The sequence below is a fragment of the Microtus pennsylvanicus genome, chromosome 1 (assembly GCF_037038515.1).
Source record: "Microtus pennsylvanicus isolate mMicPen1 chromosome 1, mMicPen1.hap1, whole genome shotgun sequence".
Lineage (NCBI taxonomy): Eukaryota > Metazoa > Chordata > Mammalia > Rodentia > Cricetidae > Microtus > Microtus pennsylvanicus.
Window position 1 is genome coordinate 98,192,691 of NC_134579.1, and position 27,550 is coordinate 98,220,240.

Here is a 27,550-nt window from a genome sequence, read left to right on the forward strand (position 1 = left end):
TTATAATCTTTCCTGTAACCATTGCTTCAGGGTAGACTACTGAGAGTCAGGCCTCCAATAAATTTATTGATGGCTGAGTCCTACTCTGGCAGGTGATAATAATGGTTATACCCTGATCTTCCTCAGATATTAAGAGGACGCTCCACAAATTGGCAACAAATCCTTCAGAAGACTTCATTAAAAAGATCTTTGGGACTGGAGAGATGGCTCAGCAGTTAAGAACGACTCTGCTGGCCAGGCGGTGGTGGTGCATGCCTGAAATCCCAGCACTCAGGAGGCAGATGCAGGCCAGCCTGATCTACAAAGCGAGTTCCAGGACAGCCAGGACTGTTACACAGAGAAACCCTATCTCGAAAACAACAACAACAAGAGTAGCTTTGCTGTAGTAGAGGGACTGAGTTCAGTGCCCAGGACCCCTGTCGGAGGGCTCACATCAGCCTTTTACAGGCACCTTCACACGTGTGTCATAGAGTTACACAGAGACTTTCATGCACTCAAACAAACAAACAAAGGAAACCTGTAAAAGGTTACCTGCTCTTTCCAATACCGCCTCATCCTATTATCTGGACGCATACAGAAATTTTCTATTCTTTCAAAACACATCAAACCCCTATCTAAATGAGACATTCTAACCAGAACAGCTTGCGCTCTCTCTCTCTCTCTCTCTCTCTCTCTCTCTCTCTCTCTCTCTCTCTCTCTCTCTCTCTCTCTCTCTCTCTCTCTGACATGGTTTCCCTACCCCCATCACCTTTTCACCTTTTCTCCCTCCACCTCAGCACTGTTTGTTCTTGCTGTCTCTTGCTCTGTAGTTCTTCAGCCTCCCCGGCCTCCCCACTAACTGCTCTGCAGGGTGCATGCTAGTATAAGAAGCTCCAAACGTGGGTGCTGCTCCCAACAACTAGCCCCTTCCTAGACTGGATGTGTACAAGGATGGAAACAGACTCCCCGTTCCTTCCCTGCTTCTTATGGCTAAGCCAGAGCCCCCAGGGAGAAAAGTAAAACTTAGGTCTTCCCTTTGCTCCCTGAGGGTGTCTATGGGAAAAGGACACTCTATTGGGCACACCTTCCTGGTGGTTCACTGTGAGCCTGCAATCTGCCCACACAGAATCACGTATGTGAGTAAAGTTCCTGTTTTTCCACCTGAATTCTGCCTCAGTGTCTAGTTCAGTCGGCCAGCCGGCTCAGCCTCTGCAGCTGTCGCCGATGCTCCTGCCGTTGCCTTTTCCCTCTAGACCTGACAGTGTGTATACATGTCAGGTGACAGTTTTCAAGAACACAGGAAGTCTATGCAGTGAATCAGCTCCTTTGTGATGGGAGGGCCTCTTAAACTTCCAATGCTGTGTGAGATACCTGGATTTGTAGTTATAATGCAACAAGAGTCTAGGCTGTGTGGATCTATTCATGGGGCAACTGAAGAGCTACAAGATCCTGGCCGTGGGGTTAATCGTTCTGATTTTGGTGAGTACTTTTCTTGCCTCTTATTGGCATCCTTATTGCTTCTCTGTGTTTGGATTGTTTAAGTGCTTTAACATTGGAGAGTGAACTGAGGGAAGCACTCATTCTTCCTCCTCTCACCCCTGAGAGACATCTGGGAACATCAGCTGCAGAGGAGAACATCATCTAAGAAGCAGTGTGAGCAGCTGTGTGTTGATGTCATCAGAAAATCTAAAGTCAGCAGTTTTTAGGAAGTCCCCAAGGAGAAAAAATAGGAGTGAGTCTATGGACTTTGGTTGGGAAGAAATGACCAGATGTTTGCTTCCCCTAGGTAGGGCAGTGCCAACAGACAAAAGAGCAATTCTACTCAAGTCTAGATAGCTTATTGGGCTTACTTAAGGAGCACACATAATCTCCAAACAACCACATCAACAAATGGGCTCCACAAACAACTTCCCTATAGCTGCATAAATGGAGTTGTCCCTGCTCCAGCTGCCACCTTCTATGTTCCAGCACCTCCAGACACCGTGAGAAGCTGGAGCAGAACTGCAGAGAACTGGAAAAGGTTCAGGGTGGGGGCAGCTGAATTCCAGGGGAGGATCTAATGACTGTCCCCCAGCCGTTCTTCCACCGGCAAAAGTCTAGAGACTGACTGGCCCTTGTTGAGGCTGGCTTGCCTGTCATCACAGTGGCTCTGATGGAGACGGTCATGGCCCTGTTCCACATCAGCAATTCGAGTTCTCAATTCTCTTGACTTTAGAAGTTGTTCTCTCTGTCCCAGTTTAAGAGAACAAAGTCTTTTGGTATCTGCTTCTGTTTTTAGCCTGGAGGGAAATAAAGTCAGGGAACAGAAAAGGTCTTGTACACACACACACACACACACACACAGGACTGGGTGAGTAAAGGGGTTAGTGAGGGTGATAGAATGAGTGGCAAGAACGGGGGTGAATACGGTTCATATGCATTGTAGATGTGTATGAAACTGACTCCGTAAATAAGAAAAAAATTAAACCCTTCCTGGAGCAAAAGCAAGAAGCATGACCCAGTGTTTCCTCTTTGAAGCTGTGTACAAGAAAAAGTCAAGACTGGGAGGAGGCTCTTCCTGTCTGTCTGTCAAAACCGAAATTTTAACTCATGGGGTGTTGCTGGTATTTAAGCAGCAAGACCTTTTTGCATGAAAATGTAGATTTCTAACCTTTCCTAGAAAATGAATGGTTTAAAATATTAGAAGACAAATCGGACATGATTCTGGGAACAATGAAAGAGTGAAAGAGATTTAAAAAAGATGAATTCCTTCTTTCAAAAGATGTTGATTTCTGGTTTCACTTCCATAGCAACTTTGTGTTGTGTGAAAGTGCAGGCTTCTTTTTTTTCTTTTTCTTTTTTTTAAAATTGATTTTTTTAAAAAAAATAATAATCTTTTCTCATTTTACACACCTATCCCAGTTTCCACTTCCTCCCCTCCTTTTGCCTTCCCTCCCGCCACCACCACACAGGCCCCTAGCCAGTCCTCAAAGAGGGTAAGGCTTCCCATGGGGAGTCAACAAAATCTGACACATCACTTTGTGGCAGAACCGAGACCCTTCCCCCTATATCTAGGCTGAGCAAGGTCTTCCTCCAAAAAGAATGGGCTCCAAGATGCCAGATCAAGCACTACGGATAAATCCTGGTTGGTCCCACTGCCAGTGGCCCCACAAACTGCCCAAGTCACACAACTGTCCCCCACACTCAGCAGGTTCAACCGCTATCAATCCAGAGTCAGTGAGATCTCACTAGCTCAGATCAGCTGTTGCTGTGGGTATCCCCATTATGGCCATGACCCCCTTGCTCATATTCTCACTCCTCCCTCTCTTGGACTGGTCTCTGGAAGATCAACCCAATGCTTAGCTGTGGATCTCTGTGGATCTCTTCCATCAGTTGCTGGATGAAAGTTCTATGACAACAATTAAGGTAGTTATCAGTCTGATTACAGGGGAAGGCCAGTAAAGGCACCTTGTCCTCTATTGCTTAGGGTCTTAGCTGGGGTCATTCTTGTAGATTTCTGGGAATTTTCTAGTGCCAGGTGTCTCGCTAGCCCCATAATGGCTCCCTCAATCAAGTTATCTCTTTCCTTGCTTGTCCTTTCTGTCCTTCCCCCTTCTTGTCCGTCCCATTCCCTCATGTTTTCCCCCTCTCTTCACTTCTCCCCTCCTCTCCTCCCCTTCTTCTTCTGTCCTCCCTTCTCCCTCCCTCCTTCCAATTATCTCAGGAGATCTTGTTTAATTTTTATTCCCAGGAGGATCCATGAATGTCTCTCATAGAGTTCTTTATAACCTAGCTTCTCTGGGGTCATGGACTATAAGCTGGTTAGCCTTTGTTTTACATCTACTATTTACTCATGAGTGAGTACATACCATGTTTGTCTTTCTGGGTTTGGGTTACCTCACTCAGGATGTTTTTTTTTCTAGTTCCATCCATTTGCATATAAATTTCAAGATGTCATTGTTTTTTTGTTTTTTTTTTTTTTTACCACTGAGTAGCACTCCATTGTGTAAATGTACCACATTTTCTCTATCCATTCTTCAATTGAGGGGCACCTAGATTGCTTTCAGCTTCTGACTTTTACAAATAATGCTGCTATGAACATAGTTGCAAAAATGTCCTTGTGGAATGAGTATGCATCTTTTGAGTATAAGCCCAAGAGTGGTATTGCTGAGTCTTGAGGTAGATTGATTCCCAATTTTCTGAGAAACCATCATACTGACTTCCAGAGTGGTTGTACAAGTTTGCACTTCCACCAGCAATGGAGAAGTGTTCCTCTTAACTTTGCATCCTCTCCAGCATAAGCTATTGTTGGTGTTTTTGGTCTTAGCCATTCTGACTGGTGTAAGATGGTATCTCAGAGTCATTTTTTCTTTTTTTGGTTCCCACACTGGGAGTCGAACCCGGGCTGCCTGGGTCAGAGTCATTTTTTGCATTTCCCTTATGGCTAAGGATGTTGAACAACTCCTTAAGTATCTTTTGGTCATTTGAGATTACTGTTGATAATTTTCTGTTTAGATCTGCACCCCACTTTTTTTTCTTTTTTTCTTTTTTTGGATTTTCGAGACAGGGTTTCTCCGTAGCTTTTGGTTCCTGTCCTGGAACTAGCTCTTGTAGACCAGGCTGGCCTCAAACTCACAGAGATCTGCCTGCCTCTGCCTCCTGAGTGCTGGGATTAAAGGCGTGCACCACCACCGCCTGGCTTGCACCCCACTTTTTGATTGTATTATTTGGTAGTTTGATGTCTAGTTTCTTTAGTTCTTTATATATTTTGGAGATCAGTCCTCTGTCTGATGTGAGGTTAGTGAAGATCTTTTTCCATTCTGTAGGTGTATGTCAACTTCTTTGCCATCCCCTCAACCTTTACACATACTAAAAGGAGTTAAGCTGTAACGTACATCTAGTGTCCAAAGAGAAAACAAAGACATGCGCCTACGTGACTATAACCCAGGCAAGCTAGAGCTGGCCCTCCACGTAGAGTCTGAGCATCTGGGAGGCAGAGAAAGAGAATTATGAGTTGGAGGCTGACCTATGGAACAAGCCCTAGGCCAGTTCCTAAGATCTGTAGCAAAAACGCCCAAGGTAGGAGGAGAAGCACTCATGAGTGTAATCACTGGAGCGCAGCTCAGAAGAGCTTTCCTCTCCCTGAATCTACAGGCTGTTAAGGGAAGCTGTGAGGAGAGATTTCCTTCAGTGGTGGAGCCTCTGGGAAATTTGCCTATGCGCTTGTTATTCACCTTAATTAAACTAATTCAGACACACAGAGGCACGCGAGCACGCACACACACACACACACACACACACACACACACACGCAGAGAAAAGTAGAAGGAGGATCAACTGGAAGTGGAGGGGGACACATAACAGAGTAATAGGAGGGAGTGGAAGCTCAGAGGTTTAAATACTTGCTGCTCTTCCAGAGGACTTGAGTTCATTACCAGCGGTCATGTTTTCCCGCTCACACTGACTATAACTCCAGTTCCAAGGGATCTGACATCCAATTTTGACCTCCATAGACATCTTCACACATGTGGCAGAACGCACCCAAACACATAATAAAAATAAATCTTAACAAAAACATTAGAGGATTGGGCATAGCGACACATGCCTTTAATCCTAACACTTGGGAGACAAAGGCAAATGAATCTCTGAGTTTGAGACCAGCTTGGTCTAGAAAATAAGTCCCATGTCAGGCAATGTTACATAGTGAGCCTTTTCTAAAAACAAAATAAAATAAAATAAAATAAAAAAATCTTAGGGCTGGTGAGGTGGTTCGGGGTAAAGGTGTTTGCTGCCAAGCCTGGTGGTCTGAGTTCAGTCTCTTGAGACCCACATGGCGGAAGGAGGGAAATGGCTCTCTAACATTGTCCCCAGAGCTCCACATATGTGCTGTGAAATGTGTGCCGCCACATACATGCACATAAATAAATAGATGAAATAAATTTTTAATAAAAAAGAGAGATGGAAGAGGAAAGAAAAATAAAAATTAAGAAAATTACTATCATCAACAGATTTGAATTTCTTTCTTTTACCAAGGTATCCAGCATTTCGACTTATAATAGTATTGTTAATTTTGAAAAGTCATAAGAAACCATGTTTTAATGAGCACCATGTTTTATGAGGTTTATACATTTTGCATCTATGTTACTATGTGAAGTTGTTATTTGTTAATTTTGTCTCATGACCTCAATCCAGTTTATGGATATACCATGATTCACTTAACCACCGTATTGTTGGTAGAAATTTGTTATAGAAGAACACATCTTTAGTCCTAGCATTCAGAAAGTAGAGGCAGGTAGAGCTCTGATTTTTGTGGTTATCTTGAACTACATTGTGAGTTCCAGGACAGCCAGGACTGTGCAGAGAGACTGTCTCACAAGACAAAGAAAGAAAAACAAAAACAAGAAAATTTGAAAAAAGAAAGGAAGGAAGAAAAAGAAAACTAGAAAAGGAAAGCAGGAAAATTAAAAGAAAGAAATTTGTGTTACTTTCAGTTTGGGGATCCCCCCCCCTTTTTTTGAGATAAGAGCTTCATGTTTCTCAGGCTTGTCTCAAACTTGTTATATAGCAAGTTATATAAGAACAACTTCAGCTCCCCCCCCCATCATTAACGTTTGGCAGTATTAAGTTTGGAATCCAGAGCCTCACGTATACTAGACCTCTACCACTGACCTTGAACTTCTCATCCTTCTGAATTCTTCTCCCTGGGGATGCCATTGCAGCAGGCACCACCACACCAGGAAGTAGAATTCAGAACTTTGTGCATATTAAACAGTCGCTCTATTAACTGAGATATAGCCAGGAGGGGTCTTCAATGCTGCTACTGTGAACTTTCTTTTCTTTGAGACGGGGTTTCTCTGTATATCCCTGGCTGTCCTGGAACTCACTCCATAGATCAGGCTAGCCACAAACTCGCAGAGATCTGCCTGCCTCTTCCTCCCACTGCCCAACTTACAGTAAGCTTTCTATCCCATATATCTTAGTGAATACCACACCTTAGCACTGAGTATTTACCTATGAGATAAATTGCTTTGTCCTAACATACACATACATTAAAAGATGAAAATAATAGCTATCCAACTTTCATTAATATAACTTGAGAGATACGGTTGCTTTCTATTCTTACCAATATTGTTACTTATCAATTGTCACTTAAATCATTTTTATGAATACATAGAGCAATTCCAAAGTGATTTTATTTGTTTTCTTAATAAGTCAGTAGAGGATCTAGTCATAGATTTCTTGGTTATTTAAATTTTTTTATTGAAAAATTACTGTACTGTGTATGCTGGCATACACTTTTAATTACAGCACTAAGGAGATGTAGGTTGGCTGATCTCTGAGTTTGAGGTCAACCTCGTCTACAAAGTGAGTCTTAGGACAGTCAGAGAAACTCAGATAAACCTTGTTTCTTTCTCTTTTTTTCCAAGACAGGGTTTTTCTGTGTAACAGCTCTGGCTGTCCTGGAGCTTGCTTTGTAGACCAGGCTGAGCTCCTCCTAACTCTGCCTCCCAAGCGCAGTGTACACAATGAGATCCTGAGTGCTTGAGTTACAGAGTCTGTAAGCATCAGTGCTACTGTTCTCCAGCACATCAGATAATGCCAACACTGGGAATAGCGAGATGGCTCAGCAGGTAAGGAAGCTAGTTGTCATGGCCTGAATTTGATATCCCGGAAATGGTAGAAGGAGAGCTATGACCCTACAAATTGTCCTCTGACCTTCACATACAGGCCATAGTGTGCAAGTACAATAGTTTGTCTGTGTACACACACACACACACACACACAGAGAGAGAGAGAGAGAGAGAGAGAGAGAGAGAGAGAGAAAGAGAGAGAGAGATTGTTTAAAAAGAAAAAAAACTAAGAGGCATTTGTAGCTAGAGAGGTGGCTCAGTGGTTAAGAACACTGTCTGTTATAGAAAGAGTATCAGGGTTCTGCTCCCAGCACCCATATGACAGCTTACAGCCTTTTGTAACTCTAGTTCCAGGTGATCCAATGCCCTCTTCTGTTCTTGGGAACCAAGGATGCCTGTGGTATACATGTATTCATGCAAGCAAAACACTCATGCATATAAGTCTAAAGAAGTAGGAGGAAGAGGGAAAAAAGGAAGGAAGAAGAAGAGGAGGAGGAGGATTAGGAAGAAGGAGGAGGAAGAGAAGAAGAAGAAGAAGAAGAAGAAGAAGAAGAAGAAGAAGAAGAAGAAGAAGAAGAAGAAGAAGAAGAAGAAGAAGAAGAAGAAGAATAGGAAGAGGAAGAGGAAGAGGAAGAAGAGGAAGAAGAGGAAGAAGAGGAAGAAGAGGAAGAAGAAGAAGAATTATTCCAGAGTGGGGCCCAATTTCAATTTCCCTGGTAACATATGGTGAGTCCAGTAGGACTCCCCAGAAATTCGAGCACAGTATCAACCCAGTACTGAACTGTTTCTTTCAAATAATGGTCATGGTGACCCAAATGCCAGGCTTATGGATGACAAATAGAACAACATAGGTAGATAGGACTGCTGGGTGCTACTTGGCCAACTGTAATACCTCCTTCCAGGAAGAAAATATGGCACACACAACACACTGGCATATCCCTCTTTCTTTTCCCACAGGTGTTCTATCTCATGATGTCTTGGCCTGAGCCCATGAACCATTGGATTCCACTACCCCATCGTGCCTCTAAACATGCCTCTGAGCCCAACAACTGGAACTCTCTCTCTCAAAAACTCACCAACCTGACCAGCCTTCTGTACTGGCCTCCAACTGGTGGCGACAAGGATGACTTTTTGGCTTCTACCAGTCCCCAAACCTCCACCTACCACTTGAAGGGTCCTGCTCAGGCCACCTATACTCTGGGAAGTAATCTAGAGGCCATTCTTGTGGCTAGGGACCACCAGGGTAGGCCCAAGACTCATGGTGGAGATCTGTTTCGGGCACAGCTTCTGGGCCGGGAGTTGAAAGCAGGAGTCCCAGGGGAGGTGAAGGATCTGGAGAATGGCACATACCTCTTGTCCTTCCCCCTGCTCTGGGCTGGACCGGCCCAGGTGCAAGTGAGGCTGATCCACTCCAGTGAGGCAGTCGGGGTCCTACAGAGGGTCTGGAAAGGAAAACGGGCCACCGTTGACTTTAGGGGGTATTTTCAAGGCAGGAATGGCACTCAGGAGGCTGTGATCTGCAACGTGGACCCCCAGTCAACTGGAGCCCAAGGGCCCACCTGCCAGTACAGGGATGTGGTCTCTGGGGAGCTGTGGTTCTGTGCTCAACCCTCTACTCTGCCCTGCGATGCTTTAGTCGGTCACTCCAGTGGAAGTTACCTGAAGGTGACCACACAGCATGATGAAGAACTGATGGCTGGGTAAGACATCTAGATACTGAATGCGTCCCAGTCCTCACCATAGCTATGTGGAGGTCAGAAGACAACTTGAGGAAGTCAGTTCTGTCCTTCCACCGTGTGGGACCAGGTATCAAATCCAGTTTGTCAGGTTTGGCAGCCAAGCCCCTTTACTTGAGGAGGCATCTCACTGTTATTAGAGATTCCTGCAGCTCAGAGTGATCTTGTATTCTTAGTGTGGTCGAGGGTGGCATTATAATGGGGGCAGAAAAGTCAAGAGTTCAAGAACACCGGACAGTGGTGGCATATGCCTTTAAAACCCCAGCATTCGGGAGGCAGAGGCAGGTAGATTTTTGTGGGTTTGAGGTCAGCCTGGTTTACAGAGTGAGTTCCAGGACAGCCAGGGCTACACAGAAAAACCTTGTCTTGAAAAACAAGCAAAACAAAACAAAACTAGTTCAAGGCCATCCTTGGCTGCACAGTGAATACAAACAAGTCCAGCCTGGGACTCGTGGGCTTTACAGACTGTGTCAGAAAGGTAAGTGGGGCGGGTTGGGGTAAGGGGTATTGTTGTAGTCCCTACTGCCTGTTTGTGTAACGACAATAACAAAATGAATTGTTCTTCCTAGGCTCTAGTGCCCAAGGAAACTGTAGTTTCTCATTTGCTGTGAAATTCTGTTTATTATAAAAGAGAACTGTATGACCCTTTCAATATCTTGACTGTTGGAGAACTGATAAGGTTGTTCTCTTGCGTGTGTGTTCCTCCTAACTATTACAGTCGCCCATCAGTGCTCCCTTTAGTGTAGTGCCCTGGGATTAGGCAGAGGAGAGATAACCAGTCGTTCATGGTATGTTCTTTGCAAATCAAATTTTCACCTGGCCAACCTCCGTCAAAGTTCATGCTCAGTGTTTCTTCAGGAGCGTGACTGACCAGCCACTCCCTTCAGGCATATCTCCCATCCTGGTGACACCAGCAGCCATTGGGAACATGAGGAATATGGGTGAGTGAGTTTGGAATATGGGGGTGGGGAAAGGATGGTCATCAGCTGAGATGGGTTGTGAGCTTTTTGATTTGGTGTGTGTGTGTAATGTATGTGTGTGTGTGTGTGTGTGTGTGTGGTATATAGGTGTGTGTGAAATATATCAGTATGTGAGTATGTTGTGTATGGTATATGTGTGTATTCCTGAAATCATGTGTGTTTGCACGCGCATGTGTGTGTGTGTGCTGTATGGGTGTGGGTTCACTCTCCTGTGTGAAGTCCGTGAGACCAGGCAGAGGTCAGAATGTTCTCCCCAGTTGTTCTCTATCATGTTTTATTGTACTTTAAGCTGTATTATGATTCTTGTGCAAGGCAAGTGGTTTCAACTGGCAGTGAATTGTTAACTGATAATGATTAGAGAAGGAAAAACTGGGGTTCTGCCAGCCCAAGGGTGGCTGGGTAGGTTGTGAACAGAACTCATGTAGAAGAGACCTAGTTCTGATTTTTCGGGCCACAGCCAGCAAGCAAGGGAGGGTCAGTGCACATATTATTGTCCATAGAGGTTCTAAGGACAATGGTTCATAGTGACCAACTGAGTTGCCTTTATTCACCAAGCACTCACAGTCTTCAGAGGGGCCGGCCTCTCTCTTGCTACTTCCTCAGAAAGGAAGAAATTGAAAGCATTGATGCCTCCCTCAAAGAAGTAATGGACCCTTATATCCATCATATGCCCAACCCAAAGGTGAGTCTGAAGGGAAAACAAAGATCTGTAGGGTCCTCCCAGCAGCTGGGTTCAGGGTGACACTTGAGAGTTCACATGAAAACGTGTTCTCTCTCTCTCTCTCTCTCTCTCTCTCTCTCTCTCTCTCTCTCTCTCTCTCTCTCTCTCTCTGTGAAGTTTTTGTAGAAACTCTGCTCAGTCACAAAAGAACAATGGGCACAGTTGCTTTATGCTCTTTCTGGAGTATACCAGATACAGTGTCCCTAGAGGAGGCAGGGGGGGGCGTCTAGAGCCTCAGGCACAAGAACACAGTGGCCAGCCACGCAGCCTTGGGATCCCTGTGTCCAGTCCCTTGGAGGGCTGAGGCATAGATTGATTTTGCTTCCAGTACCCTCTAAGCCCAAAATGGATGGTCACTGACGGAGATGTTTGAGTTGTTCCCAGGTGTGGGTCACCACTCATGCCAGGGAAGGAGCTGGTTGCCAGGCTGGAGGAAGGGTTCCAGGTGTATGTAGAAAGAAGAACCCAGGTAACAGGTCAATCTTCTAGAAAAGTAAACAAAAGGCCACATAAATAAAGATCTTCTTTATTTTTTGAGACAAAGAATCTTACCGAGCTTGCTGTTTCAGCTAGACTGGCTGGGCAGTAGGCCCCTGGGATCTGTTGTCTCCACCTCCCCAGGTGCTTAGGTTCCAGGCACAACACACCCAGTGTTTATATGTGTTCTAGGAGTCAAACTTAGACCTTCACCCTTGCACATTCCTGTACATCACCCACTGAACCAGCTCCGCAGCCCTTAGATGGGTTTTATTGTAGTTTTTAATTTTTTCCTGCCAGGGAAGTGTAGTACAGTGGTTAGTACTAGGGCTATAACAGCATACTTTTAGCCTAGCAGTACTTGCCTAGCTTGGGCAAAGCACAGGATGCTATCCCTAGCACTGATAATAAAGAAAAATATTTTATTGACATTATAATAAACATACAAACAGCTGTATATATATATATATATATATATATATATATATATATATATATATATATAATATATACAATGTCCTGAATTTACAAGTACCAACTCTTGAAGCCACTCCACAATTCGCAATAGAAACATATCCTTCACCTCCTTGAAGCCAAACTTTAAAGCTTAAGGATGTCAGGACTGATGAATGCGACAGCAAGAGGCTGGAGAGAGGGCTCCAAGGTTAGGAACTCTTGTTACTCTTCCAAAAGACCTGAGTGTTTGCCCGGCTTCCTGTTGAGCAACCCACAACTGCCCGTGACTTCAGCCTGCGGGAATTCAATCCCCTTTTCTGGCTCCAGCTGGCACTGTAACTGTAACACAGATGGCATACACACATTCACATAAATTTAAGATTAAAAAAAAGAACACTGTTGGGTCCACAGGGGTCACACAAAGATGAGGACAGACCACCAACATCTACTAAAGCAGAAGCAAACTTTATTCCAGGAAAAAAATTAAAAATTAAAAAACAGGTGCTGACGACATGGCTCAGAGGTTAAGAGCATTGCCTGCTCTTCCAAAGGTCCTGAGTTCAATTCCCAGCAACCACATGGTGGCTCACAACCATCTGTAATGGGGTCTGGTGCCTTCTTCTGGCCTGCAGGCGTACATGCAGACAGAATACTGTATACATAATAAATAAATCTTAAAAAAAATTAAAAAACAAATCTCCATGGAGCACAAAAAGCTTATCAGCTAGCTGAGACTACAGTCAGAGATGGATTGGTAAGGCTGTGGCAACGGCTGGTTTTGTTTTGTTGTTTTTTTGGTTTTTCGAGACAGGGTTTCTCTGTGGCTTTGGAGCCTGTCCTGGAACTAGCTCTGTAGACCAGGCTGGTCTCGAACTCACAGAGATCCGCCTGCCTCTGCCTCCCGAGTGCTGGGATTAAAGGCGTGCACCACCATCGCCCCGCCAAAGGCTGGTTTTTGAACTCCTCCTTTTATAGCAAGCATTGGGTAATAACAAAAGAATTTTTACAATCTCAAGGTAAAACTCAGATACAAATTACCCTTCTTTGCAATTTCCATTAACAGAGTTTTTCATTTAAATTAGTGTTTATATTTAGCCCTTCGCTTTTCCTGTCATTCCTTGATAGTGTTTACCAAGGCTCTGCACCTCCCCTGACTGCCAGTTTCACAAAGCAGGGAAGGGTAGGGGACAATATAAAACCCAAAAGTCAAAAGTCACGTACATCCCAGAATTTAAAAGCTAACTCATAATTTAAAAGCTCACATCAATTTCTGGTCATGAGTGGCCGGGGGCGGGGGAGTATCTAAAAGCTGATCCTCGGTTTGCAGAGCGACCCTAAGTTTGCAGAGGGCCACTTCAGCCTTGCAAATAGAACTATGGGTTGTAAAGCGGAGTAACCCATGGTTAATAGTTAATCCTTAAACTGCTGAGACAGCTGCTGACGGTCAGCTCTCATTCTCCTAGGCTGACAACTTTATATTTCTTTATTTCGACAGTCTTATTTCTGGAATCTACATTTCTATATTCTTATTCTTGGATTCTTGAAACACTAACGGTAAATTCAACTTCTATGGGACGGTGTGGTGCACACCCGCTATTTTGGCATTCTGGAAATAAGGAGGATCAGGAGTTCAAGTCTGACCTCATCTTGTAGGCAGAGTTTTCCGTCTAGACCACCGATCAGTTCCGTCCTGCCAGCTGCTCCCCAATTAACCACACAGAGACTTATTATTAATTATAAATTCTCAGCCGGTAGCTCAGTTTATCCTTAGCTAGCTTAACCCATTTCTATGAATGTATGTGCTGCCCAGAGGATGTGTTTAGCTCACGTACATACTTCCTGTCCTGCTTGCTCTGCATCCCATGGCGGCTCCTCAGACCCTGACGTTCTTCTCCCCAGCACTCTCTCTGCCCTGAAAAGTCTGCCTCACCATAGGCCAATCAACATTTTATTAACAATGAGAGCAACATATCTTCACAGTGTACAGAGGGATTATTCCAGAGCATCACCTAATATTGAATTCAAACTTAGACTCAAACCCAGTGCTTTGTGAACACTAGGCAATCAAGCACCTACCAGCTAAGCTGCATTCTCAAGCCCTGGCACCTCCATGTTCTACTCATCCTTGCCAGCATCAGCTTTTCCCCTCTCTCTTTGGGTACCTTCTCTCTCCTTTGAAGGGACCTCTTGGGATTCAGGTTTTATCTTTGGAGGAACAGGTTGAACAGACAGTCATGTAGATCTTTTCAATGCTCCCCCTGCACCTTGACTCCGTATCATTTTGGCTCCCCTTCAACCTTTCTTGGTGTGTAGTGGAGACAGCAGGAGCTAAGCACTGAGTGCAGGCATGAATTGGTACACATCCTTTGTCTGCGTGGGGGTCATTATCATCTCTTCTTCACACTGTTTCCAATTGTTAGTTTTGAGTGGATTTTTGTATTATTCAACTGAGCTTTTTGTTATTTTGTCATTTTAGATAGGGTCTCACGATGACGCCCTAGCTGGCCTGGAACGTGGTGTGTGTAGAAGGCTGGCCTTGAACTCACAGGCATCCACCCTCTTCTGCCTTTTGAGTGCTGGTATGAAAGGCGCATGCCAGCATACTTGCTGCTTTCTTTTGAAACAGGCTTGAGGAGCACAGGTTGGCCTTGAACCTATTATGTAGCCAAGGATGAACTAGAACATTTTTAATTGAAAAAATTTTTTACCTGTGTGTGTGTGTGTGTGTGTGTGTGTGTGTGTGTGTGTGTGTAGCCATGCATGGCACACCAAAGGTGTGGAGGTCAGAGGGGAACTTGTAGAATTGGATTTTCTCCTTCCACCATGTGGGTTCCAGGATCAAACTCAATCAACTTTGGAGATGGAGACATCTTGATGGCTTTTAAAAATTACTTATCTGTTTCTGATTATTATGTATGTGTATATGTGATGTGGATATGAGTGCACATGTGCCAGGGTGGGTGTGTATGAGGTCAGAGGACTCCGTGGAGGCAGTTCTCACTTTCCACATTCGTGTGGGCCCTGGGAATTGAACTGAAGTCACCAGGCTTGCACAGTAAATGCTTTCACCCACTGGGCCATCTTGTAGACACCACCTCAAAGTTTTTATCCTTTTCCCTCCACCTCCTGAGTTACAGGCCAGAAGCTGAAAGAAATGCTTTATTCAGTGATGAGATTTGAACCCAGAGCATCAAACATACTAGGTAAGCATTCTACAAACATGGATGCATCTCCAGCCATCTGTGTTCTTCTTTTGTTTGTTTGTTTGTTTCTTTCTTTTGAGACAGGGTCTCACTACATAGCCTTGGCTGGTCTGCAACTTGCTATGTAGACCAGACTGGACTTGACTTCATAGATATCTGACTCTACTTCCCAAAGGCATGGCCCATCATTCTTGTTCTTTTTTTTAATTAATTTTATTGAGCTATATATTTTTCTTTGCTCCCCCACCTTCATCTTCCCTTCCCTTCAACCCTCTTCCATGGTCCCCCTGCTCGTAATTTACTCAGGAGATCTTCTCTTTTTCTACTTCCCATGTAGATTAAATATGTGTAAGTCTCTCTTAGGGTCCTCTTTGTTGTCTAGGTTCACTGGAATTGTGATTTGTAGACTGGTTCCCTTTGCTTTATGTCTAAAAAACACTTATGAGTGATTACATATGATATTTGTCTTTCTGGGTCTGGGTTACCTCACTCAAAATGATGTTTTCTAGCTCCATCCATTTGCCTGTAAAATTCAAGATGTTATTTTTTTCTGCTATATAGTACTCCATTGTGTAAAGGTACCACATCTTTATTATCCATTCTTCTGTCATGGAGCATTTAGGTTGTTTCCAGGTTCTGGCTATGACAAACAATGCTGCTATGAACATAGTTGAGCACATGTCCTTGTGGCACGATTGAGCATCCTTTGAATATATACCCAAAAGTGGTAGTGCTGGGTCTTGAGGAAGCTTGTTTCCTAATTTTCTGAGAAATTGCCATGTTGATATCCAAAGGGATTGTACCAGCTTGCACTCCCAACAGCAATACAGAAGTATTTCCTTTTCCCCACAACCTCTCCAGCATAAGTTGTCATCAGTGTTTTTGATCTTGGCCATTCTTACAGGTGTAAGATGGAATCTCAGAGTTGTTTTGATTTGCATTTCTCTGATGACTAATGATGTTGAACATTTCCTTAAGTGTCTTTTAGAAATTTTAGATTTCTCTGTTGCGAGTTTTCTGTTTAGGTCTGTACTTGATTTTTTTATTGGGTTATTTGTTCTTTTTATGACCAATTTCTTTAGTTCTTTGTATATTTTAGACATCAGTCCTCCGTCTGATGCAGGGTTGGTGAAGATCTTTTCCCATTCTGTAGGCTGCTGTTTTGTCTGGTTGACCATGTCCTTTGCTTTACAGAAGCTTTTCAGTTTCAGGACATCCCATTCATTAATTATTTCTCTCAGTGTCTGAAGTTGTATTTAGGAAGAGGTCTCCTGTGCCAATGCGTTTAAGTATACTTCCCACTTTCTCTTCTGTGAGGTTCAATGTGGCTAGCTTTATGTTGTGGTCTTTGATCTATTTGGACTTGAGTTTTGTGCATGGTGATAGATATGGGTCTATTTTCATTTTTCTACATGTTGATATCCAGTTATGCCAGCACCACTTGTTAAATATGCTTTCTTTTTTCCATTTGATATTTTTTGCTTCTTTGTCAAAAAGCAGGTATTTGTAGGTGTATAGATTAATATCTGGGTCTTCGATTCGGTTCCATTGGTCCTTCTGTCTGTTTTTATGCTAATACCAGGCTGTTTTCAGGACTGTAGCTCTGTAGTAGAGTTTGAAGTCAGGAATTGTGATGCCTCCAGAAGTTCCTTTATTGTACAGTATTGTTTTGGCTATACTGGGTTTTTTGCTTTTTCATTTGAAATTGAGTACCATTCTTTCAAAGTCTGTTAAGGATTTTGCTGGGATTATGATGGGAATTACATTGAATCTGTAGATTACTTTTTGATAAGATTGCCATTTTTATTATGTTAATTCTTCCTACCCAAGAGCATGGGAGATCTTTTCACTTTCTGGTGTCTTCTTCAATTTCTTTCTTCAAAGATTTAAAGTTCTTGTCATACAAATCTTCCACTTCTTTGGTTAGAGTTACTCCAAGATATTTTATGTTATTTGTTGCTCTTATGAAGCGTGATGTTTCTTTGATTTCTTTCTCAGTCAATTTATCATCTGTATAAAGGAGGACTACTGATTTTTTTGAGTTAATCTTGTATCCTGCTACATTACTGAAGGTGTTTATGAGTTGTAGAAGTTCCTTGGTAGAATTTTTGGGGTTGCTTATGTAAACTATCATATCACCAGCAAATAGTGAGAGTTTGATTTCTTCTCTTCCAATTTGTATCCCCTTGATCTCCTTCTGGTATCTTGTTGCTCTAGCTAGGACCTCAAGAACTATATTGAATAGATAAGGAAAGACTGGACAACCTTGTCTTGTTCCTGATTTCAGTGGGATTGGTGGAGTTTCTCTCCATTTAGTTTGATGTTACATATTTGTTTGCTGTATATTGCTTTTATTATATTTGGGTATATTCCTTGTATCCCTGCTCTCTCCAAGACCTTTAGGATGAAGGGATGTTATATTTTGTGGAAAGCTTTTTCAGCATCTGATGAGATGATCATGTGGTTTTTATTTTTCAGTTTGTTATATGGTAGATTACGTTGACAGATTTTCATCTGTATCTCTGGGATGAAGCTGACTTGATCATAGTGGATGATGTGTTCTTGGATTCAATTTGCCAGTATTTTATTTCAAAAGACTTTGGCAATGTTCCTTCTCTTTCTATTATGTGGAATAATTTGAGGAATACTGTTATTAGTTCTACTTTGAAAATCTTGTAGAATTCTGTGCTTGAAGCCATTTGGTCCTGGGCTTTTTTTTTTTTTTTTTGGTTGTGAGACTTTTGATGACTATTTCTATTCTTTAGCAGTTAAAGGTCTATTTTATTTGCTCATCTGATCTTAATTAAATTTTAGTAAGTGATGTTTATCCAGAAAGTTGTCCATTTCCTTTAAGTTTTCCGTGGAGTACAGGTTTTTGAAATATGATCTAATGATTCTCTGGATTTCCCCCATGTCTGTTGTTATGTCTCCCTTTTCATTTCTGATTTTGTTAATTTGGGTATTGTCTCTCTGTCTTGTGTTTAGTTTGGATAAAGGTTTGTCTATTTTGTTGATTTTCTCAAGGAACCAACTCTTTGTCTCATTGAATCTTTGTATTGTTTTCTTTGTTTCTATTTTGCTGATTTCAGCTCTCAATTTGATTATTTCCTACTGTCTAGTTCTCCTGGTTGAGTTTGCCTCTTTTTGTTCTAAAGGTTTGAAATGTTATATTAATTCACTAGTGTGGGATTTTTTCAGTTTCTTTATATAGGCATTTAGTGCTGTGAACTTTCCTCTTAACACTGCTATCATTGTGTCCCATAAATTTGGGTATGTTGTATGGTCATTTTCATTGAATTTTAGGAAGTCTTTAATTTCTCCCTTTATTTCTTCCTTGACCCATTGATGATTCAGGTGAGCATTGTTTAATTTCCATGTGTTTGTGAGCTTTCTGGAATTAGGGTTGTTGTTGAATCTTAATTTTAAGCCATGGTGATCCGGTAAGATACATGGGGTTATTTCAATTTTTTTTTTGCATCTGTTGAGGTTTTTTGTTGTTGTTGTTACCTAATATGTGGTCAGTTTTTTGAGAATGTTCCATGAGGTGCTGAGAAGAAGGCATATTCTTTTATGTTTAGATGGAATGTTCTATAGATATCTGTTAAGTTCATTTGAGTCATAACATCTGTTAGTTCCCTTATTTTTCTGTGAAATTTTTGTCTGATTGACCTGTCCAGTGGTGAGAGGGGAGTGTTGAGGTCTCCCACTATTAGTGTGTGTGTGTGGTTCAATGTGTGATTTAAGCTTAGAGGTGTCTCTTTTACATATGAGGATACCCTTGTATTTGGGATATAGGTGTTCGATATTGAAATTTCCTCTCGACGAATTTTTCCTGTGACTAATATGAAATGTCCTTCTTTGTCTCTTTTGACTGATTTCAATTTGAAGTCTATTTTATTAGATATTAGGATAGCTACACCAGTTTGTTTCTTAGGTCCATTTAATTGGAAAATTTTTTCCCAAGCCTTTACTCTGAGACAATGTCTGTCTTTGAGGTTGAGGTGTGTTTCTTGTATGCAGCAGAAGGATGGATTCAGTTTTCATATCCAATCTGTTAGCCTATGTCTTTTTATAGGTGAGTTGAGTTCATTTATATTATTTGATATTAATGACCAGTGATTGCTATCTCCTGTTATTATAGTTTTCGTTGCTGGTGATTTTACTTTTTGTGTTTTTCCCTTCTTTGGGATTTGCTGCTGTGAGATCATCTATTGTCTGTGGTTTTGTTGATGTAGCCAACTTCCTTGAATTGGAGTTTTCCTTCTAGTACTTTGTGTAGGGCTAGGTTTGTGGCTAGGTATTGGTTATATCTGGTTCTGTCATGGAATATCTTGTTTTGTCCTTCTATGGTAATTGAAAGTTTTGCTGGGTATAGTAGTCTGGGCTGGCATCCATGGTCTCTTAATGTTTTCATAACGCTTGACCAGGACCTTCTGGCTTTCATTGTTTCCATTGAAAAGTCAGGTGTAATTCTGATAGGTCTGTTTTTATAAGTTATTTGATCTTTTCCCTTTGTAGCTCTTTTTTTTAAAAATATTTATTTATTATGCATACAATATTCTGTCTGTGTGTATGTCTGTCGGCCAGAAGAGGGCACCAGACCTCATTACAGATGGTTGTGAGTCACCATGTGGTTGCTGGGAATTGAACTCAGGACCTTTGGAAGAGCAGGCAATGCTCTTAACCACTGAGCCATCTCTCCAGCCCCCCTTTGTAGCTCTTAATATCCTTCCTTTATTCTGTATGTTTAGTGTTTTGATTATTATGTGGCGAGGTGACTTTTTTTTTTGATCCAGTCTATTTGGTGTCCTGTAAGCTTCTTGTATCTTCATAGACACGTCTTTCTTTAGGTTAGGAAAGTTTTCTTCTATGATTTTGTTAAACATATTTTCTGTGCTTTTAGTTGAACTTCTTCTCCTTTGTCTTTACCTATTATTCTTACATTTGGTCTTTTTGTGGTGTTTGAGGTGTCCTGGATATTTTGTATTAAGTTTTGTTAGATTTAATGTTTTCTTTGACTGATGAGTCTATTGTATCTTCAGTGCTTGAGATTCTGTCTTCCATCTCTTGTATTCTTCTGTTTATGCTTGTATTTGTGGTTCCTGATTGTTTTCCAATGATTTGTTTCTATAATTCCCTCAGCTTGTATTTTCTTTATTGTCTCTATTTCAGTTTTCACGTCTTGAATAGTTTTTTTTTCATATGTTTGATTTCTTTTTCATGGTTTTCTTTAAGGGATTTGTTGATGTGTTCCAATTTTTTGTTTGTCTTTTCCTTCATTTCTTTGGGGAAATATTTCATTTCCTCTTTAAGGGCCTCAAACATTCTTCTAAAGTTACTTTTCAGGTTATTTTCCTCTGTTTTATCTATATTTGGTTATTCAAGTCCTGCTATTGTAGGGTCACTAGTTTTTACTGGTGTAGCATTTCTCTTTGTGGTGTTGCGTGTGTTCTTACCTTGTCTACCCATGTTGCCCTATGATTGGTATAGTTGAGGCTGTTTGTGACTCCAATGATCAATCTTGCAGGTGCCAGTGGATCTAAGGCTCAGGTGGTTGCTCCTTGTGGTGCAGTCAGGGCCACAGTTCCAGTCACCCATTGGTCAAGCCGTGTTTCTAGAAGTCGCTTGGCACTCCCAGGGTTTGCTCTGCAATAGAAGGGGTCATCTGGGCATGCTCCCACAGATATAACTTGCTTGGGGCTTTTTCTGCTGAGGTTGCTACCTTAGGCCTGCTCCAGGAGAGGTCCTGGCTCAGCACCTCTTCCTTCCTCTGCGGTTCCAGATTCACACAGGGATCAGCAGAGGTCCTGGCTCAGGCCTACTCCCTCAGTGGTTGCTCCCTTGAATCTGCTCCTGTAAAGTTCGCTATCTCAGGCCTGGGCCAACCTAGGTCTCTGGCTCAGTCCTCTTTCTTTAAGTGTCCCTGGTCTGGGTCCACTCCTGCTGAGGCCCCTGGCTTGGGCTTGATCCCTCAAAGGTCTCTGGCTGCGGTCTACTCCTTCAGAGGTCCCAGACTTATGCCTGGATCTGCAGAGGTTTCTGGTTCTGGCCTACTCCCTCAATGGTTGCTCCCTTGTACCTGGTCCTGTGGAGTTTGCTGCAGTCCTGCTCAGGCCTAGGTTGCTGGCTCAGTCCTATTTCCTTAAATGCCCCCTGGTCTGGGTCTGCTCCTGCCAAGGTCCCTGACTTGGGCTTGGTCCTGCAAAGGACTCTGACTCCAATCTACTCCCTTGGAGGTCACAGACTCATGCCAGGACCTGCAGGTCTCTTATTCCTGCCTCCATCATCCTTGTTCTTAATCACAGCAAATCACTTAACATTCTAGGATCTCAGCATCCCCATTTGTAAGTGAAGACATAAATAGCGCTACATCCTGAGTGTGGAGGCACACACCTGTAGTCCCAGCACTCTAGAGGTCCAGGCAGGAGGTTTAGGAAGTCAAGGCCGTTCTCTGGTACTTAGGAAGTTTAAGGCAATCATGAGCTACACTCATTGGAAACACTCATGTGTGCTCCTGAGCATACACACACATGCACACCATAATAGAACTTCACAGGCTCTGTAAGAGTGCATTGATAAGCTACACATAGAGTATGCAGAAGCATGCCTGACTAGACCATTGAAATGGCTCAATGCGCAAAGTATCTTTGTTTTCTCTGGTCTTGTAGCCAAGGCTGATGACCTGAGTTCAAACCCTCGGACATATACAGTGAAAGGAAAGAACTGATTTCCAAAAGCTGCCCTCTGACTGCTACGTGTGTGCTGTGGCATGCGTACACCCACACACAAACAAGTGTGAATGAAAATTAATTTACAAAAAAAAATTGTAAAGAATGCCTGATATTTTGTAAGATGTTTATGCTCTGTTTGTTTTTTAACCTGCTTTTCTCCCTCCTATAGCCTTGCCCTCTCGGCCCCCATGCCGCCCTGGCCACCTGTCTCCAAAACCCTCTGGCTTCTACTACCAAGACAGATGGCACTCAACGTTCTGTTCTAGCCGCTCTTTCCCCACTGTGGACAGCATCCTGAACTGCCTGGCTGGCCGCATTGTCTACATGATGGGGGATTCCACCCTTCGGCAGTGGTGGGAGTATCTGCGAGACACCGTACCCTGTGAGTGACCATGGGGTCAGAGGAGGGCCTGTGAGGACTCATGATGGGAAAGTCAGGCAACACTGACATTGAAGGAGACTCCTTTGGTAGAGAGGTAGGACAGGATGCTGGACTTTCCTGAAAGGCAGGTGGGTGAATGAAGGAGTGGGATGTTTTGCTTTGTTCTATGAGACAGGGTCTTACTAAGTACTCCTCGTTGACCTGGCACCCACTGTGGTTATCAGTCTGGCTTCAAACTCAGAAAATCCACCTACCTGAGCATCCTGAGTGCTAGAATTAAAGGCATACCCCACCAAGCCCAGCTAGGGGTTAGTTATAAAAACTGTGTGTGTGTGTGTGTGTGTGTGTGTGTGTGTGTGTGTGTGTGTGTGTGAAGTGTGTGTGAAGTGTGTATTAAGGCAGTCTCATGTATCCCAGGCTGTCCCGGAATTCCATATGTAGCCAAAGATAACTGTTGTGATATTTTGTTCATGTTCTGATGAAATAAACTTGCCTGAAGATCAGAGGGTAGTGGTTAACAATAGAGGTGTGAAGATCTGTACAGGCAGGAAACAGGAAGTGATATGGCTGGGCGGAGAGAGAAAGTGGTAAGGTAGGGCATAGACAGGATCTCAGCCCTTTTTCTATCTGAGGATTTAGAGAGGTTAGATGTCACTGTGGCTGTTCCTTTGCTTCTCTGATCATTCAGCTTTAACCCTGATATATGACTCCAGGTTTTTATTATTAAGACTAATTAGAATTATGCTTCGGATGACCTTGTAGTTCTGATCCTTCTGTCTCCACCTCGCACGTGTTGAAATTCCAGGCATATGCTACCTACACCCAGATTGGACTATTTCAGATATAACTTGGGGATTGCATGCTAGGCAAGCTCGCTACTAGCCAAACTATATCCCAGCCTGCAAGAATGACATTATAACCAGGGATTGCCTTCCTTTTTAGTTAGCCAGAGATCATGAAAATAGGTAAAGGACAGCGCAACAAACCTTTCAACAATGCAGTGGTTGATGATCCAAAAGAGTCATCTTGAGTTTCTACCTAGCATCATCAGACAGCTTCTTGTGTATATGTGTGTATGCATGTGAATATGTGTGTATATATTCAAAATGTGTGCGTATGTTCACACGTGTGTGCATGTGCCCATTTGTGTAAATCCACATGTGTTTGTGTGTGAATGAGGAGGACCAAAAACAATTTCTGCTGTCATACTTAGATACAGCCTGCTATGTTTTATTTTTTTATTACTATTGTATGTGTCTGTAATAAGTGTGTGCAAGGCTGTGTACATGTCATGGAACATGTGTAGATGTCGGAGAATAGCTTCCAGAAGTCGCTTCTTTCCTCCCAGGGATGGAGCTCAGGTGGTCAGGCTTGCACAGAAGGCACCTTTACCTCATGAGTCATCTCACTAGCCCTAGCCTCACTAGGAGCAAGCATTCTATGATCATTGGATCATGGTAAAATACTGAAGATGCTAGGGTCTCAGTGTCCCTACCTATAAGTGAAGCTAGAAATACTTCTGCAACCTGAGTGTGGCAGTGCACACGTATAGTCCTAGCACTCTGGAGACAGAGGCAGGGACTTAGGAAGTCAAGGTCATGCTCAGCTACAAAGAAGGTTAAAGTCTAGCACGAGCTACAGAAGATTTTGTCTTAAATGCTAGTGTGCTCATTCTCTCTCTCTCTCTCTCTCTCTCTCTCTCTCTCTCTCTCTCTCTCTCTCTGTCTCTCTCTCTCACACACACACACTTTATAAGAGAATATATTTGGAGACAAGTTCTCTCTTTAGCCTAGAAGTTTCCAAATGGCAAGGCTGACTGCTCATCAAGCCCAAGAATCCTATCTATACCTCGCCAGCTTTAGATTTACAACCGCAAGACACTGTGTCTGATTCTTTTAAAATATGGGATCTGGGGATCACGCTCAGGTCTTCATATTTGTATAGCAAGTCTCTAGAACTGAGCAACACCCCAGTGTGTCACTAGAGGACTATAGTACTCAACCACTTGTCACCCCTCTTCCGGTGCCTGTTGGGAGATTTTAGGCCGGAGCTCTACCACTGAGCCATGCACCAGCCACTCCCAAGTGTTGAGCACTAGCTTCTGAAGATCCAGGAAGTGCTAGGGGAGTGTAACTCAGTGGTAGAGTGCTTGTCTAGCACCTGAGAGGCCCTGGGTTCCGCTCCCCTCACCCTCAGAAGAAAAGAAGGAAGAAGTAGCATGATCGTGAGTACAAGGATAATTAAAAATGGTCATATACAGGGCCTAGAGAGGTAACTCCATGGTTGAGGGCACTGGCTGCTCTTCCAGAGGACCCAGGTTCAATTCCCAGCACCCACATGGCAGCTCGCAAACTCCAGCTCCATGGGATCTGACACCCTCATGGAGACATACATGCCGGCAAAATACCAATGAATACAAAATAAGAATAAACCGTATATCTGTTTCAAAATGGTCACAGACAGTGACTCACAGCTGCCCATTACTCAAGCACCAGAGAATCTTTGGGTAGCTGCACTTCCTTGCACATATTGGCAGACAGACACACACAAACATACACATAATTTAAAAAATTCAAAACAGCCAAGTGTGGGAACATCTCCCAGGATCTGGGAGGCAGAAGCAGGTAGCTCTCTGTGAATTTGAAGCTAGCCTGGTCTAGCCTGTTCAGGTCAGCCAAGGCTACATAGGGAGACCGTGTCTCAAAAACTAAGGTAGAAACTGGGTGGGGTGATACACATGCAATTCCAGCAAGGAGAAGTAGACACAGTCGGATCAGGAGCGCAAGATCATCGTTGGTATAAAGTGTGAGCCCAGCCTGGGCTGCAACATGAGAAGAACTTGTCTCAAAATATATATATACACTTTTAGATAGACGGGGTATAGTGCTACACACCTATAAGGCCAGCACTTGGGAAACAGGCAAGCAGATCTGTGACTCTGAGGACCCGTCGTCTACATAGTGAGTTTCAGGCCAGCCAGGACCACATCGTGAGACCTTGTGTCAAGAAGAAGAAGAAGAAGAGCATTTATTTGTATAAGATGATTCACAATCCTATGTTAATTTATTATTAAAATTTTACTACATTTATTTATTTATTTGATGTCTATATGAACAATCATTGCTACCATGTGTGTGAGGGGATCCTAGGTCAATGTACAAGAGCTGTTTCTCTCCTCCCACCCTATGAATCTTAGGGGTTCAAACTCAAGGCACCAGGGCTGTCATCTGAGACATCTTCCTAATCCCCTATGTTAATATTTTCTTTCTCCTCCTCCCGACAGCTCTGAAGCCAGTTGATCTACACGTCCAATACCAGGCAGGTCCCCTGATGGCTGTGGACACAACTCGGGGGACAGTGTTGCACTGGAGGGCCCACAGCTGGCCCCTACGCTCTCATCGCACTCCAGTGGCCTCCTTGCACTCTGTGGCCAGAGTTCTGCATGGCCTGGCCGGGGGTCCCTACACAGTGGTGGTGCTCGGTATGGGAGCCCACTTCACCACCTTCCCTCCATCCATCTTTGCTCGAAGACTGGCAGGGATTCGGGAAGCTGTGAAAGCCCTGCTGGACAGGGAACCCAGTACTCTGGTGGTTATCAAACTGGCCAATACTGGCTACAAATCCGTGTATGGCAGTGACTGGCTCACAATCCAGGTGAACAGGTTCCTCCGCGCTGCCTTTGATGGTCTCCAAGTGGCCTTTGTGGATGCATGGGAAATGACCTCCAGCTTGGATGTACCGGACGACATCCACCCAAAGAGGCTTATTGTCCGCAACGAAGTGGAATTATTCCTGTCCTTCATCTGTCCCACCTGAGTGCTCCTGAGGGACCTGAGAATGAATGGAGGCAGAGTCTGAGTGGGGGCCATCAAAATGGTGGACAGCAAATGATGGGTAGCTGAGGCTACCCCTGGCTCACCCACTGTAACACTCGGGTCACCATATTTTATACATCTTTCTATGGACCACACAGATAAGTCTAATTTTATATAAATGAGATGATATTTTACACAGTGTCTTCTACTTGATGGGTTGTGGTTGTATATGGTGAACCCGGATCTAGGCTAGAAGCCACTAATCCTTTTGTGTCTGTCACCCACAGTCCTGGGCTTACAGCACAAGTTCTTATCGGTTTTTTTATGTGGTGTTGGGGCTTCAAACTCAGACCCTGATATTTGTGCCCTTAGCCACTGAACTATCCCAAATCATACCTTCGCTTCCTTGTTCCAGCTTCCCGAGTGCTGTGATTACAACCACACAACCACCCTGTGTTTTATGTTTAATTAGGTTGATAACAGATTTTGCAGTCCATGAGCAAGAATGCAGATCCCTTGCACCTTGCACCTATAGCTTCTCCCAATGATAACAGCTTGCAGAACTGTGTGTAGTCAGCTATCACAACCAGGATGGGAATGTGGGGAAAAACTAAAAGTCTTATCCAGATGTTTCTACTTTTGTTTATGTTTTCCAAGACAGGGTCTGTTTGTGTAGCTTTGGAGCCTGTTCTGGAACTCTCTCTGTAGACCAATCTGGCTTTGAACTCACTGAGATCCACTTGCCTCTGCCTTCCAAGTGCTGGGATTGAAGGCATGAGCCACCACGGCCCAATTGATGTTGCGACTTTTCATGGTATATTGTCTAGCTGACCTGGCGCCAGAGGAATAGCAAGTAACCTCCACTGGCCATAAAATCCAGCTGGGTTATACCTGGTCTGGCTCTGGAGTTTTCACACCGCCCCTAGAACTTCCTTTGTGTTACAAATGCCTTTTGTTCTCCTATGTGAACTCTTGACTGAGTTTTTCCCGTGGATACAAGGCCTATACAAGAACTTGCTTTAAAGGAAACCCAAACACCTTGGTACCTCATGAATCAGGTATTTGCACCTGGCATTGTGTCGTCAGAGGCTCCTATCAGTTTGTTTCGAGATATGGAAATCCACAAGCTAAAGTGTAAATATAGGAAAAAATAAAGATGCTGGGAGGTGAAGGGAAGGCTCCTCAGTTCACGAAGACTGAGCCCCTGCAGCCACAGAGGCTAAGTTCATTCCCAATGTGTCTCTGAGTCTTCATTTCACGGACACGCGTGAACCCACACATCCATGACGAAATATTCGCAACAACTTTTATTTGAGCTTTTGCTCCTTTGTTGTTTGTTTGTTTGTTTGTTTTATTTTTGTGAATCTGAGCTTGGATCCCAGGGCCTGTGCATGTTAGACACCGCTCTATCACTGAGCCACACCCCAGCCCCTCACTGTGGGATTCTAGGCAGGGGCTCT

At 43.4% G+C, this 27,550-nt stretch overlaps 1 protein-coding gene across 3 annotated transcripts; it reads left to right on the top strand.

Moving 5' to 3' along the window:
* The first annotated feature begins 1,215 nt into the window (after positions 1-1,215).
* LOC142851290 (NXPE family member 3-like) lies at positions 1,216-27,277 on the top strand. 3 transcript variants are annotated; one of them, XM_075975177.1, is made up of 7 exons: positions 1,379-1,458; positions 7,938-8,315; positions 8,547-9,289; positions 10,184-10,266; positions 15,097-15,162; positions 22,063-22,275; positions 25,559-27,277. In XM_075975177.1, exons 2-7 carry the CDS (start codon positions 8,313-8,315, stop codon positions 26,089-26,091), a joined length of 1,641 nt encoding a protein of 546 aa, XP_075831292.1. In that variant the 5' UTR covers positions 1,379-1,458; positions 7,938-8,312; the 3' UTR covers positions 26,092-27,277. The 3 variants fall into 3 exon arrangements, with proteins under 3 accessions (XP_075831286.1, XP_075831295.1, XP_075831292.1); XM_075975171.1 differs by lacking the exon at positions 7,938-8,315 and having other exon boundaries at positions 1,216-1,458; XM_075975180.1 differs by lacking the exons at positions 7,938-8,315; positions 15,097-15,162 and having other exon boundaries at positions 1,217-1,458.
* Positions 27,278-27,550: the final 273 nt, after the last annotated feature.